Source organism: Rhinoraja longicauda, chromosome 30 (genome assembly GCF_053455715.1).
Source record: "Rhinoraja longicauda isolate Sanriku21f chromosome 30, sRhiLon1.1, whole genome shotgun sequence".
Lineage (NCBI taxonomy): Eukaryota > Metazoa > Chordata > Chondrichthyes > Rajiformes > Arhynchobatidae > Rhinoraja > Rhinoraja longicauda.
The window spans coordinates 26877970-26891146 of record NC_135982.1 but is presented as its reverse complement, the minus strand read 5'-3'; the positions used below and the strand labels follow the sequence as shown (position 1 = coordinate 26891146).

At 48.3% G+C, this 13177-nt stretch overlaps 1 protein-coding gene across 1 annotated transcript in view; it reads left to right on the top strand.

Annotated features, from left to right (window-relative positions):
* The window catches only part of clcnk (chloride channel K), a 49779-nt gene that overhangs the window by 25138 nt on the left and 11464 nt on the right, over positions 1 to 13177 (top strand). Inside the window, exons 7-13 of the mRNA XM_078425050.1 lie at positions 2514 to 2639; positions 3505 to 3589; positions 4803 to 4904; positions 8070 to 8154; positions 9580 to 9753; positions 10373 to 10442; positions 12149 to 12259. Coding sequence (XP_078281176.1) covers positions 2514 to 2639; positions 3505 to 3589; positions 4803 to 4904; positions 8070 to 8154; positions 9580 to 9753; positions 10373 to 10442; positions 12149 to 12259 — 753 coding nt within the window. The remainder of the gene's footprint in view (positions 1 to 2513; positions 2640 to 3504; positions 3590 to 4802; positions 4905 to 8069; positions 8155 to 9579; positions 9754 to 10372; positions 10443 to 12148; positions 12260 to 13177) is intronic.

The window sequence follows — 13177 nt, the reverse complement described above, 5'->3', positions numbered from 1 at the left end:
TGTGAAGAAATGTTTTCTCATCTCGGTCCTAAAAGACTTCCCCCTTATCCTTAAGCTGTGACCCCTGGTTCTGGACTTCCCCAACATCGGGAACAATCTTCCCGCATCTAGCCTCTCCAACCCCTTAAGAATTTTATATGTTTCTATAAGATCCCCCCTCAGTCTTCTAAATTCCAGCGAGTACAAGCCCAGTCTATCCAGTCTTTCTTCATATGAAAGTCCAGGGATCAATCTGGTGAACCTTCTCTGTACTCCCTCTAAGGCAAGAACGTCTTTCTTCAGATTAGGAGACCAAAACTGCACACAATACTCCAGGTGCGGTCTCACCAAGGCCCTGTACAACTGCAGCAGAACCTCCCTGCTCCTATACTCAAATCCTCTTGCTATGAATGCTAACATACCATTCGCTTTCTTCACTGCCTGCTGCACCTGCACGCTTGCTTTCAATGACTGGTGCACCATGACACCCAGGTCACGTTGCATCTCCCCTTTTCCTAATTGGCCACCATTCAGGTAATACTCTGCTTTCCTGTTCTTGCCACCAAAGTGAATAACCTCACATTTATCCACATTTATCTGTGTATGGTATCGTATGGTATCGTATGGTATTGTATCGTATCGTAAACAACACGCAACTGAACAAGCTTCTGCAGGTAGACACACAATGCTGGGGTAACTCAGCGGGTCAGGCAGCATCTCGGGAGAGAAGGAATGGGTGACGTTTCGGGGTCGAGACCCTTCCTCAGACCCTTCTCGACCTGAAACGTCACCCATTCCTTCTCTCCGGAGATGCTGCCTGACCCGCTGAGTTACTCCAGCACTTTGTGTCTCCCTTCGATTTAAAGCAGCATCTGCAGTTTGTTTCCCTAAGTTCTGCAGGTCCTGGGTGGGAGGCCATTGCTTCTTTGTCTTCCCACCTGCAGCCACCAGAGGGCTGCACCCACACGGCCCAACAACAGCCTGGTCCCATCACTGAGGCTCTGTAGTTAAACACATTCTGCAGTCCTGTGTCCCAGCCGAAACCCTCCAATGTGTAGGAAGGAACTACAGATGCTGGTTTCCGTGTGACGTCTACCTGTGTTTGTGTGTAGGGTCTACCTGTGTTTGTGTGTGGGGTCTACCTGTGTTTGTGTGTGGGGTCTACCTGTGTTTGTGTGTGGGGTCTACCTGTGTTTGTGTGTGGGGTCTACCTGTGTTTGTGTGTGGGGTCTACCTGTGTTTGTGTGTAGGGTCTACCTGTGTTTGTGTGTGGGGTCTACCTGTGTTTGTGTGTGACATCCTGTGTTTGTGTGTGGGGTCTGCCTGTGCTTGTGTGTGGGGTCTACCTGTGTTTGTGTGTGGGGTCTACCTGTGTTTGTGTGTGGGGTCTACCTGTGTTTCTGTGTGATGTTTACGTGTGCTTGTGTGTGACGTTTACCTGTGTTTGTGTGTGGGGTCTACCTGTGTTTGTGTGTGGGGTCTACCTGTGTTTGTGTGTGGGGTCTACCTGTGTTTGTGTGTGGGGTCTACCTGTGTTTCTGTGTGATGTTTACGTGTGCTTGTGTGTGACGTTTACCTGTGTTTGTGTGTGGGGTCTACCTGTGTTTGTGTGTGGGGTCTACCTGTGTTTCTGTGTGGGGTCTACCTGTGTTTGTGTGTGGGGTTTACCTGTGTTTGTATGTGACGTTTACCTGTGCTTGTGTGTGACGTTTATCTGTGTTTGTGTGTAATGTTTACCTGTGCTTGTGTGTGACGTCTACCTGTGTTTCTGTGTGACGTCTACCTGTGTTCAGGTGTGGGGTCTACCTGTGTTTGTATGTGACGTTTACCTGTGCTTGTGTGTGACGTCTACCTGTGTTTCTGTGTGGGGTCTACCTGTGTTTGTGTGTGGGGTTTACCTGTGTTTGTATGTGACGTTTACCTGTGCTTGTGTGTGATGTCTACCTGTGCATGTGTGTGGGGTCTACCTGTGTTTCCGTGTGACGTTTACCTGTGTTTGTGTGTGGGGTCTACTTGTGTTTGTGTGTGGGGTTTACCTGTGTTTGTGTGTGGCGTTTACCTGTGTTTGTGTGTGGGGTCTACCTGTGTTTCTGTGTGATGTTTACGTGTGCTTGTGTGTGACGTTTACCTGTGTTTGTGTGTGACGTTTACCTGTGTTTGTGTGTGGGGTCTACCTGTGTTTGTGTGTGGGGTCTACCTGTGTTTGTGTGTGGGGTCTACCTGTGTTTGTATGTGACGTTTACCTGTGCTTGTGTGTGACGTTTATCTGTGTTTGTGTGTAATGTTTACCTGTGTTTGTGTGTGGGGCTTAACTGTGTTTGTGTGTGGGGTCTACTTGTGTTTGTGTGTGGGGTCTACCTGTGTTTCTGTGTGACGTTTACCTGTGTTTGTGTGTGGGGTCTACCTGTGTTTGTGTGTGGGGTCTACCTGTGTTTGTGTGTGGGGTTTACCTGTGTTTGTGTGTGGCGTTTACCTGTGTTTGTGTGTGGGGTCTACCTGTGTCTCCGTGTGACGTCTACCTGTTGTTCCCTCAGGTGTGCTGTTCAGTGTGGAGGTGACGTCGTCTCACTTTGCAGTGCGTAACTACTGGAGGGGATTCTTCGCTGCCACCTGCGGCGCTTTCATGTTCCGCCTTCTCTCTGTGTTCAACAACGAGCAAGGTGAATGCTGCCTCCATTACCCCCATCCACACCCTCCACCACCTTCACTGCAGTAGAAGTAATCATCAGGTCATAAGTGATAGGAGCAGAATTAGGCCATTCGGCCCATCAAGTCTACTCCGCCATTCAATCGTGGCTGATCTATCTCTCCCTCCTAACCCCATTCTCCTGCCTTCTCCCCATAACCCCTGACACCCGTACTAATCAAGAATCTATCTATCTCTGCCTTAAAAATATTCATTAACTTGGCCTCCACAGGCTTCTGCGGCAAAGAATTCCACAGATTCACCACCCTCCGATTAGATAAACTCCTCCTCATCTCCTTCCTAAAGGAACATCCTTTTATTCTGAGGCTGTGACCTCTGGTCCTCGACTCTCCCACTGGTGGAAACATCCTCTCCGCATCCGCTCTATCCAGGCCGCTCACGATTCGGTAAGTTTCAATGAGGTCCCCCCTCATCTTCCTGAACCCCAGCGAGTCCAGGCCCAGCGCTGTCAAAGGCTCTGGATATTGTTTAGTTTAGAGATATGGCGCGGAAACAGGCCCTTCGGCCCACCGGGTCCGCGCCGACCAGCGATCCCCGCACACTAACACTATCCTACACACACTAGGGACAATTTCTATATTTGTACCAAGCCAATTAACCTACAAACCTGCACGTCTTTGGAGTGTGGGAGGAAACCGAAGATCTCGGAGAAAACCCACGCAGGTCACGGGGAGAACGTACAAACTCCGTACAGACGGCGCCCGTAGTCGGGATGGAACCCGGGTCTCCGGCGCTGCGTTCGCTGTAAGGCAGCAACTCTACCGCCGCGCTACCGTGTTCCTCGATTCTAAGTTTAATATATTTTTACATCTCTGCAGAAACCATCATCGCACTTTTCAAGACAAGGTTCAAAGTTGACTTCCCATTCGATTTACCAGAAACATTCGTCTTTATTGTCCTTGGGTGAGACGCCTTTGAAACTGCGCCTCGTGTGACTATTTAATATTGCACTGAAATGGATAATGAGACGCGCAGAGTCTCTTGCCCAGAGTCGGGGAATCGAGGACCAGAGGACACAGGTCTAAGGTGAAGGGGAGAAGATTTAGACAATAGACAATAGACAATAGGTGCAGGAGTAGGCCATTCGGCCCTTCGAGCCAGCACCACCATTCAATGTGATCATGGCTGATCATTCTCAATCAGTACCCCGTTCCTGCCTTCTCCCCATACCCCCTGACTCCGCTCTATCTAGCTCTCTCTTGAGTGCATTCAGGGAAATTGGCCTCCACTGCCTTCTGAGGCAGAGAATTCCACAGATTCACAACTCTCTGACTGAAAAAGTTTTTCCTCATCTCCCTTCTAAATGGCCTACCCCTTATTCTTAAACTGTGGCCCCTGGTTCTGGACTCCCCCAACATTGGGAACATGTTTCCTGCCTCTAACGTGTCCAACCCCTTAATAATCTTATACGTTTCGATAAGATCCCCTCTCATCCTTCTAAATTCCAGTGAAAACAAGCCTAGTCGCTCCAGTCTTTCAACATATGATAGTCCCGCCATTCCGGGAATTAACCTAGTAAACCTACGCTGCACACAGTGCTCCAGGTGCGGTCTCACTAGGGCCCTGTACAACTTATGAAGGACCTCTTTGCTCCTAATACTCAACTCAATTTAATAGGACTCTGAGGAGTAACTTTTTCACACAAAGAGTGGCATAACAAAAGAATGGCGTAACAAAAGAGGATGTAGTTGAGGCAGGGACTATCACAACGTTTAAGAGGTAATGAGACAGGTGCATGGATAGGACAGGTTTGGAGGGATATGGGCCAAATGCCTGCAGGTGGGACTAGTGTAGATGGGGCATGTTGGCCAGTGTGGGCAAGTTGGGCCGAAGGGCCTGTTTCCACACTGTATCACTCTATGACTCAAAATCATTGAGGTTGTAGATTCTCAGACACAACTCCATGTCCTTACTGCGCTGTTTCAACGATGTCACGTAGCAATCACTTTACATTGTTACTGGGAATCTCGACCCGAAACGTCACCCATTCCTTCTCTCCTGAGATGCTGCCTGACCCGCTGAGTTACTCCAGCATTTTTTGGATACCTTCGATTTGAATTTGTCGCTGTTCAGTTTACAAAGTAACCTTATTCCCTTCTCTTCCATGTGTGGACAGAATAATCTGTGGGATCCTGAGCTGCGTTTACCTGTTCTGCCAGCGACGGCTGGTCGCATACGTCAAGAGAAACCCATTCGTCCAGAGATTCAAGGCAACAGAGTAAGATTGGGATATAATATCCTGAGTCCAGTCCAGCTCAGGTTAGGTGTACAATGAAAAGCTTTTGTTGCTTGCTATCTATCCAGTCAGCGGAAAGACAATACAGATACAATTCTGCTCCTATAACTTATGAACTTATGAACTTCTAATGCTGATGCTAATGCTAATACTAATATTCATACTAATGATAAAGCTAATGCTAATACTAATGGAAATGGTAATACTAATGCTAATACTAATATTCATACTAATGATAACGCTAATACTAACACTAATACTAATGCTAATACTAATATTCATACTAATGATAAAGCCAATACTAATACTAATGCTAATGCTAATACTAATGCTAATACTAACATTCATAACATATAACATATAACAACTACAGCATGGAAACAGGCCTGTCCGGCCCTACCAGTCCACGCCGACCATTCTCCCTGACCTAGTCTCATCTACCTGCACTCAGACCATAACCCTCCAATCCCCTCCTATCCATATACCTATCCAATTTACTCATAAATAATAAAATCGAGCCAGCCTCCACCACTTCCACCGGAAGCCCATTCCATACAGCCACAACCCTCTGAGTAAAGAAGTTCCCCCTCATGTTACCCCTAAACCTTTGTCCCTCAATTCTGAAGCTATGTCCCCTTGTTGGAATCTTCCCCACTCTCAAAGGGAAAAGCCTACCCTCGTCAACTCTGTCCGTCCCTCTCAAAATTTTAAAAACCTCTATCAAGTCCCCCCTCAACCTTCTACGCTCCAAAGAATAAAGACCCAACCTGTTCAACCTCTCTCTGTAGCCTAAGTGCTGAAACCCAGGCAACATTCTAGTAAATCTCCTCTGTACCCTCTCCATTTTGTCGACATCCTTCCTATAATTTGGCGACCAGAACTGCACACCATACTCCAGATTTGGCCTCACCAATGCCCTGCACAATTTCAACATTACATCCCAACTTCTATACTCGATGCTCTGATTTATAAAGGCAAGCATACCAAACGCCTTCTTCACCACCCTATCCACATGAGATTCCACCTTCAGGGAACAATGCACAGTTATTCCCAGATCCCTCTGTTCCACTGCATTCCTCAATTCCCTACCATTTACCCTGTACGTCCTATTTTGATTTGTCCTACCAAAATGCAGCACCTCACACTTATCAGCATTAAACTCCATCTGCCATCTTTCAGCCCACCCTTCCAAAAGGCCCAAGTCTCTCTGTAGACTTTGAAAATCTACCTCACTATCAACTACTCCACCTATCTTAGTATCATCTGCATATTTACTAATCCAATTTGCCACACCATCATCCAGATCATTAATGTAAATGACAAACAACAGTGGACCCAACACAGATCCTTGGGGCACTCCACTAGACACTGGCCTCCAACCTGACATACAATTGTCAACCGTTACCCTCTGGTATCTCCCATTCAGCCATTGTTGAATCCATCTTGCAACCTCACTATTAATACCCAACGATTTAACCTTCTTAATCAACCTTCCATGTGGAACCTTGTCAAATGCCTTACTGAAGTCCATATAGACAACATCCACAGCCTTGCCCTTATCAATTTCCCTGGTAACCTCTTCAAAAAATTCAAGAAGATTAGTCAAACATGACCTTCCAGGCACAAATCCATGTTGACTGTTTCTAATCAGGCCTTGATTATCCAAATAATTATATATATTGTCCCTAAGTATCTTTTCCATTAATTTTCCCACCACAGACGTCAAACTAATAGGTCTATAATTGCTAGGTTTACTTTTAGAACCTTTTTTAAACAAAGGCACAACATGCGCAATGCGCCAATCTTCCGGCACCATCCCTGTTTCTAATGACGTTTGAAATATTTCCGTCATAGCCCCTGCCATTTCTGCACTAACTTCCCTCAATGTCCTAGGGAATATCCTATCAGGACCTGGAGACTTATCCACTTTTATATTCTTCAAAAGTGTCCGTACCTCCTCTTCTTTAATCCTCCTAATTTCCATCACTACTCTACTTGTTTCGCTTACCTCACATAATTCAATATCCTTCTCCTCGGTAAATACCGAAGAAAAGAAATTGTTTAATATCTCCCCCATTTCTTCCGGCTCAGCACATAGCTGTCCACTCTGACTCTCTAATGGACCAATTTTATCCCTCACCATCCTTTTGCTATTGACATATCTGTAGAACCCCTTGGGGTTTACTTTTACATTACTTGCCAAAGCAGCCTCATATCTTTTTTTCGCTTTTCTAATTTCCTTTTTAAGATTCCTTTTACATTCTTTATATTCCTCAAGAACCTCATTTACTCCCTGCCGCTTATATTTATTGTATATCTCCCTCTTTTTCCGAACCAAGTGTCCAATTTCCCTGGAAAACCATGGCTCTTTCAAATTATTATTCTTTCCTTTCCACCGAACAGGGACATAAAGACTCTGTACTCTCAAAATTTCACCTTTAAATATCCTCCATTTCTCTATTATATCCTTTTCATAAAACAACAATTTCCATTTCACTCCTTTTAAATCCTTTCTCATCTCCTCAAAATTAGCCTTTCTCCAATCCAAAATCTCAACCCTTGGTCCAGATTTGACCTTCTCCATAATGATATTGAAACTAATGGCATTATGATCACTAGACCCAAAGTGCTCCTCAACACATACCTCCGTCACCTGACCCATCTCATTTCCTAACAGGAGGTCCAACACTGCCCCTTCTCTGGTAGGCACCTCTACGTATTGCTGCAAAAAAACTATCCTGCACACATTTTACAAACTCCAAACCATCCAGCCCTTTAACAGAATGTGATTCCCAGTCTATATACGGAAAATTGAAATCACCCACAATCACCACTCTGTGCTTACTACTAATGATAAAGCTAATACTAATACAAATGCTAATGCTAATACTAATATTCATACTAATGATAAAGCTAATACTAATACTAATGGTAATGCTAATACTAATATTCATACTAATGATAAAGCCAATACTAATACTAATGCTAATGCTAATACTAATGCTAATACTAATATTCATACTAATGATAAAGCTAATACTAATACTAATGCTAATACTAATACTAATGCTAATACTAATATTCATACTAAAGATAAAACTAATACTAATGCTAATGCTAATACTAATGCTAATACTCTGCCGTTAGGAAAGCCGTCTACTCTGGAGCAGTGACCTTACTCTTGGCATCCATTACCTTCCCTGCTGGCTTGGGGCAGTTCATGGCCTCCAGGGTAAGTGCTCACCAATATGAAGAACTCCTCAACCTGTAATGGGATTCCACGTCACTTTTGGGCAACGTGGATTTTTAGGGAGACACAAGACCTCACTGGATGGAGGAACTGAGGTTCCTTGGGAGGTAGGGTTGCCACCTGTCCCGTATTAGCCGGGACATCCTGTATTTTGGGCTAAATTGGTTAGTCCTGTACGGGACTGCCCTTGTCCCGTATTAGGCCCGTGGGCCGCTGTCGGCCAGGACAGTGTAGACTAACGGAGTGTGTTCGGGGAGCGGGGCCGAGTGTGTTCGCCTCAAGGAGGTTGCATAGCAACCCGCCTCCTGGCCCGGGCGGCCGCCATCGGTGGAGCGGGAGCACGTGGCCGCTGGCTGGGTGAGGTCACGTGGGGCGCGGGGCGGTGACGTCACCTTGTCCCGTATTTGGGAGTGAGATAGTTGGCAAACCTACTGAGGAAGGATGCGCTGGCTCTGGAGAGGGTCCAGAGGAGGTTTACAAGAATGATCCCAGGAATGAGCAGGTTAACCTATGATGAGCGTTTGTCGGCATTGGGCCTGTACTCGCTGGAGTTTAGAAGAATGAGGGGGGAACCTCATTGAAACGTACAGAATAGTGAAAGGCCCGGATAGAGTGGACGTGGAGAGGATGTTTCCACTAGTGGAAGAGTGCAGGACCAGAGGGCACAGCCTCAGAATTAAAGGACGGTCTTTTGTAAAAAATTGTCCCTAGTGGGTGTAGGATAGTGTTAATGTACGGGGATCGCTGGGCGGCACGGACTTGGTGGGCCGAAAGGGCCTGTTTCCGGCTGTATATATATGATATGATATGATATGATAAGATGAGGAGGAATTTCTTTAGTCAGAGGGTGGTGAATCTGTGGAATTAATAGACAATAGACAATCGGTGCAAGAGGAGGCCATTTGGCCCTTCGAGCCAGCACCGCCATTCAATGTGATCATGGTGATCATTCTCAATCAGTACCCCGTTCCTGCCTTCTCCCCATACCCCCTGACTCCGCTATCCTTAAGAGCTCTATCTAGCTCTCTCTTGAATGCATTCAGAGAATTGGCCTCCACTGCCTCCTGAGGCAGAGAATTCCACAGATTCACAACTCTCTGACTGAAAAAGTTTTCCTCATCTCCGTTCTAAATGGCCTACCCTTTGGCACAGAGGGCTGTGGAGGCCAAGTCAGAGGTAGATAGATTATTGATTAGTACCTGTGTCAGGGGTTATGGGGAGAAGGCAGGAGAATGGGGTTGGGAGGTAGAGATAGATCGGCCATGAATGAATGGCGGAGTAGACTGGATGGGCCGAATGGCCTAGTTCTGCTCCTGTCCCTGGTGACCGTACGCGAGAGGGGAACGGGGCGCCCCGTTGGTGCGGAGGGGGATGACGTATCGCCTTGCCTCGCCTTGTGCCGTGCAGCTGACCATGAAGGAGTTGCTGTCTTCGCTCTTTGACCATCGGCCATGGGGCGTGCTCGCCCTCAACGCCAGCCTTGACCTGCATGCCCGCGTGGACCCGGACAACCTGTGGGTGGACTGGTGCCACCCCACCTTCACCTTTTACGGCACCCTCCTGTTCTTCTTGTTCATGAAGGTAAGGCACGTTTCCAGCAATTTGGCTTCTCTACCAAATTCTTTGTGACAGATGTAGGTGCAAACTTTAAAACGGCCCCAAATTTCCTCACATGCATGCATGCACCTGCTCCTACATGCATCTTCTCCAGTACGCATGCACTTCCTCCCACTTGCATGCATCCATCTCCTCCCACATGCATCTTCTCCAGTACGCATGCACTTCCTCCCACATGCATGCATCCATCACCTCCCACATGCATGCATGCACTTCCTCCCACACGCATGCATGCATGCATCTCCTCCCACATGCATCTTCTTCAGTATGTATGCACTTCTGCTCCCATATGCATGCCCCTTCCCACATGCATGCATGCACTTCCTCCCGCATGCATGCATGCATTTCCTCCCACATGCATCTTCTTCAGTATGTATGCACTTCTGCTCCCATATGCACGCCCCCTTCCCCACATGCATGATTGCGGGGTGTGATGTCGGAGGCGTGAGATTAGCCTTGGTGTGCACACAGGGGCAGGGGCGTGCGTTGGGTAGTAAGATGCAGAGGTGTGCTCACAGGGGCAGGGTGTGCGACGGGCTGTAAGGTGCATTCGGGTGACTCTGTGTTCTCTCCTCTTCTCTAGTTTTGGATGTTGATTCTTGCCACCACTCTACCAATGCCAGCTGGGTACTTCATGCCCGTCCTGATCTACGGTGAGTCCCGGAACCCGAACACCACCCGACCATTTGCAAGTTATTATTGTCAGGTGCAACGAGCCAGCAGCCAAGAGGGCCCGAGGGGGGGGGGGGGGGGGGGAGGGAGGGGGAGGGAGGGAGGAGGTAGGGTTGCCAACTTCCTCACTCCCAAATACGGGACAAGGTGACGTCACCGCCCCGCGCCCCCACGTGACCTCGCCCAGCCAGCGGCCACGTGCTCCCGCTCCACCAATGGCGGAAGCCATTGGTGGAGCGGGAGCACGTGGCCGCTGGCTGGGTGAGGTCACGTGGGGGCGCGGGGCGGTGACATCACCCTTTGTCCCCTCCTTTGGGAGTGAGGAAGTTGGCGCCCCTACCAATACGGGGACAAGGCCGGTCCCGTACGGGATCTAGCCCAAAATACGGGATGTCCCGGCTAATACGGGACAAGTTGGCGACCTTAGTGGGGGGAGGGGTGTCTCCCTGTTGGTTTGCTCCTGGGCCAGGTCAAGATGGCCGTTCGCGGGACCAGTCGAGGTTTCCTGCGGTGGGGGAGTGAGGGGGTGGGAGGGGGGGGGCAAGAGTATCGTGGATATGGATGATATTGTTGACATTTTATGATTGATGTCAGCAAACCTTTTTGTTTAGTTTAGTTTAGTTTAGAGATACAGCGCGGAAACAGGCCCTTCGGCCCACCGAGCCCGCGCCTACCAGCGATCCCTGCGCACTAACGCTACCTATACACACTAGGGAAAATTTTACATGAATAACAATAGACAATAGGTGCAGGAGGAGGCCATTCGGCCCTTCAAGCTAGCACCACCATTCAATGTGATCATGGCTGATCATTCTCAATCAGTACCCCGTTCCTGCCTTCTCCCCATACCCCCTGACTCCGCTATCCTTAAGAGCTCTATCTAGCTCTCTCTTGAATGCATTCAGAGAATTGGCCTCCACTGCCTTCTGAGGCAGAGAATTCCACAGATTTACAACTCTCTGACTGAAAAAGGTTTTCCTCATCTCCGTTCTAAATGGCCTACACCTTATTCTTAAACTGCGGCCCCTTGTTCTGGACTCCCCCAACATATTGGGAACATGTTTCCTGCCTCTAACGTGTCCAACCCCTTAATAATCCTATATGTTTTGATAAGATCCCCTCTCATCCAACGCACTCCAAAGACGTGGTGGTTTGACTTCCCCAACATGGGGAACATTTTTCCTGCATCTAGCTTGTCCAGTCCTTTCACGATTTTATACGTCTCTATAAGTTCCCCTCTCATCCTTCTAAACCCCAGTGAATACAAGCCCAGTCTTCCCAACCTTTCCTCGTGGGTCAGTCCCGCCATCCCGGGGGATTAACCTGGTGAACCTACGCTGCACTGCCGCAATGGCAAGGGCGTCCTTCCTCAAATTAGGATACCGAAACTGCACCCAATACTCGTGACAATAAATTAAACGGAACTGAAGTGCCCTCTCTGTGTCGGCACAGCTGTGCAGCGGGTGGAGCTGCTGTATCACAGCGCCAGAGATCCAGGTTCGACTGGAGAGAAACGCAGGCCCCATCCAGACTCTGGAGCGTGGTTATACAAGGGACGCACCTAATCCTTGTCAGGGACACAGAGAGAGAGCGCGTGTGTGTTGTGAGGGGAACCTGTGATTTATTTTGGTGAAAGAGAATGCTGGCTGATGAGGCTGAGATGTCTTGTGTCCTCCGGAAACTGTAGGTGCAGTAATCGGTCGGACAGTCGGAGAACTCATGGCTTTTATCTTTCCCAATGGCATCAAGTCAGACGGAGTTATGAACCCGATAATCCCTGGAGGATATGCCCTCGCGGGTAAGTGAACGAGAGAATATATTATAAAGATAGAAACATTGAAAGCAGGAGGAGGCCATTCGGCCCTTCGAGCCAGCACCGCCACTCAATGTGATCATGGCTGATCATCCACAATCAGTATCCCTTTCCTGCCTTCTCCCCGTATTCCTTGATTACGTTAGCCCTAAGAGCTAAATCTAACTCTCTCTCTTGAATACATCCAGTGAATTGGCCTCCACTGCCTTCTGTGGCAGAGAATTCCACAGATTGGTGACTAGACTCAAGGGTCTCTCTGCAAGATTGCCGATCACCTGCACCTCGGCACGGTGGCGCAGCGGGTAGAGCTGCTGCCTCACGGCGCCAGAGACCCGGGTTCCGTCCCGACTGCGGGTGCTGTCCGTGCGTTCTCCCTGCGTGACCCGCGTGGGTTCTCTCCGGGCGCTCCGGTTTCCTCCCGCACTCCAAAGACGTGCGGGTTTGTAGGCTAATTGGCTTCGTTGAACATTGCAAATTGTCCCTGGTGTGTGTGTGTGTGTGTGTGTGTGTGTGTGTGTGTGTGTGTGTGTGTGTGTGTGTGTGGGGGGGGATAGAGCTGGGATCACCGGTCACAGAACATGCAAACTCCACATAGACAGCACCCAAGGCCAGGATCAAACCTGCGTTTCTGAGGCAGCAGCTCTACCCGCTGCACCACACTGCAATGCTTGTATTCACTGGAATTTAGAAGGATGAGAGGGGATCTTATAGAAACATATACAATTCTTATGAGATTGGACAGGCTAGATGCAGGAAAAATGTTCCCCATGTTGGGGGAGTCCAGAACCAGGGGTCATGGTTTAAGAATAAGGAGTAGGCCATTTAGGACTGAGATGAGGAAGAACTTTTTCACCCAGAGAATTGTGAATCTGTGGAATTCTCTGCCACAGAAGGCTGTGGAGG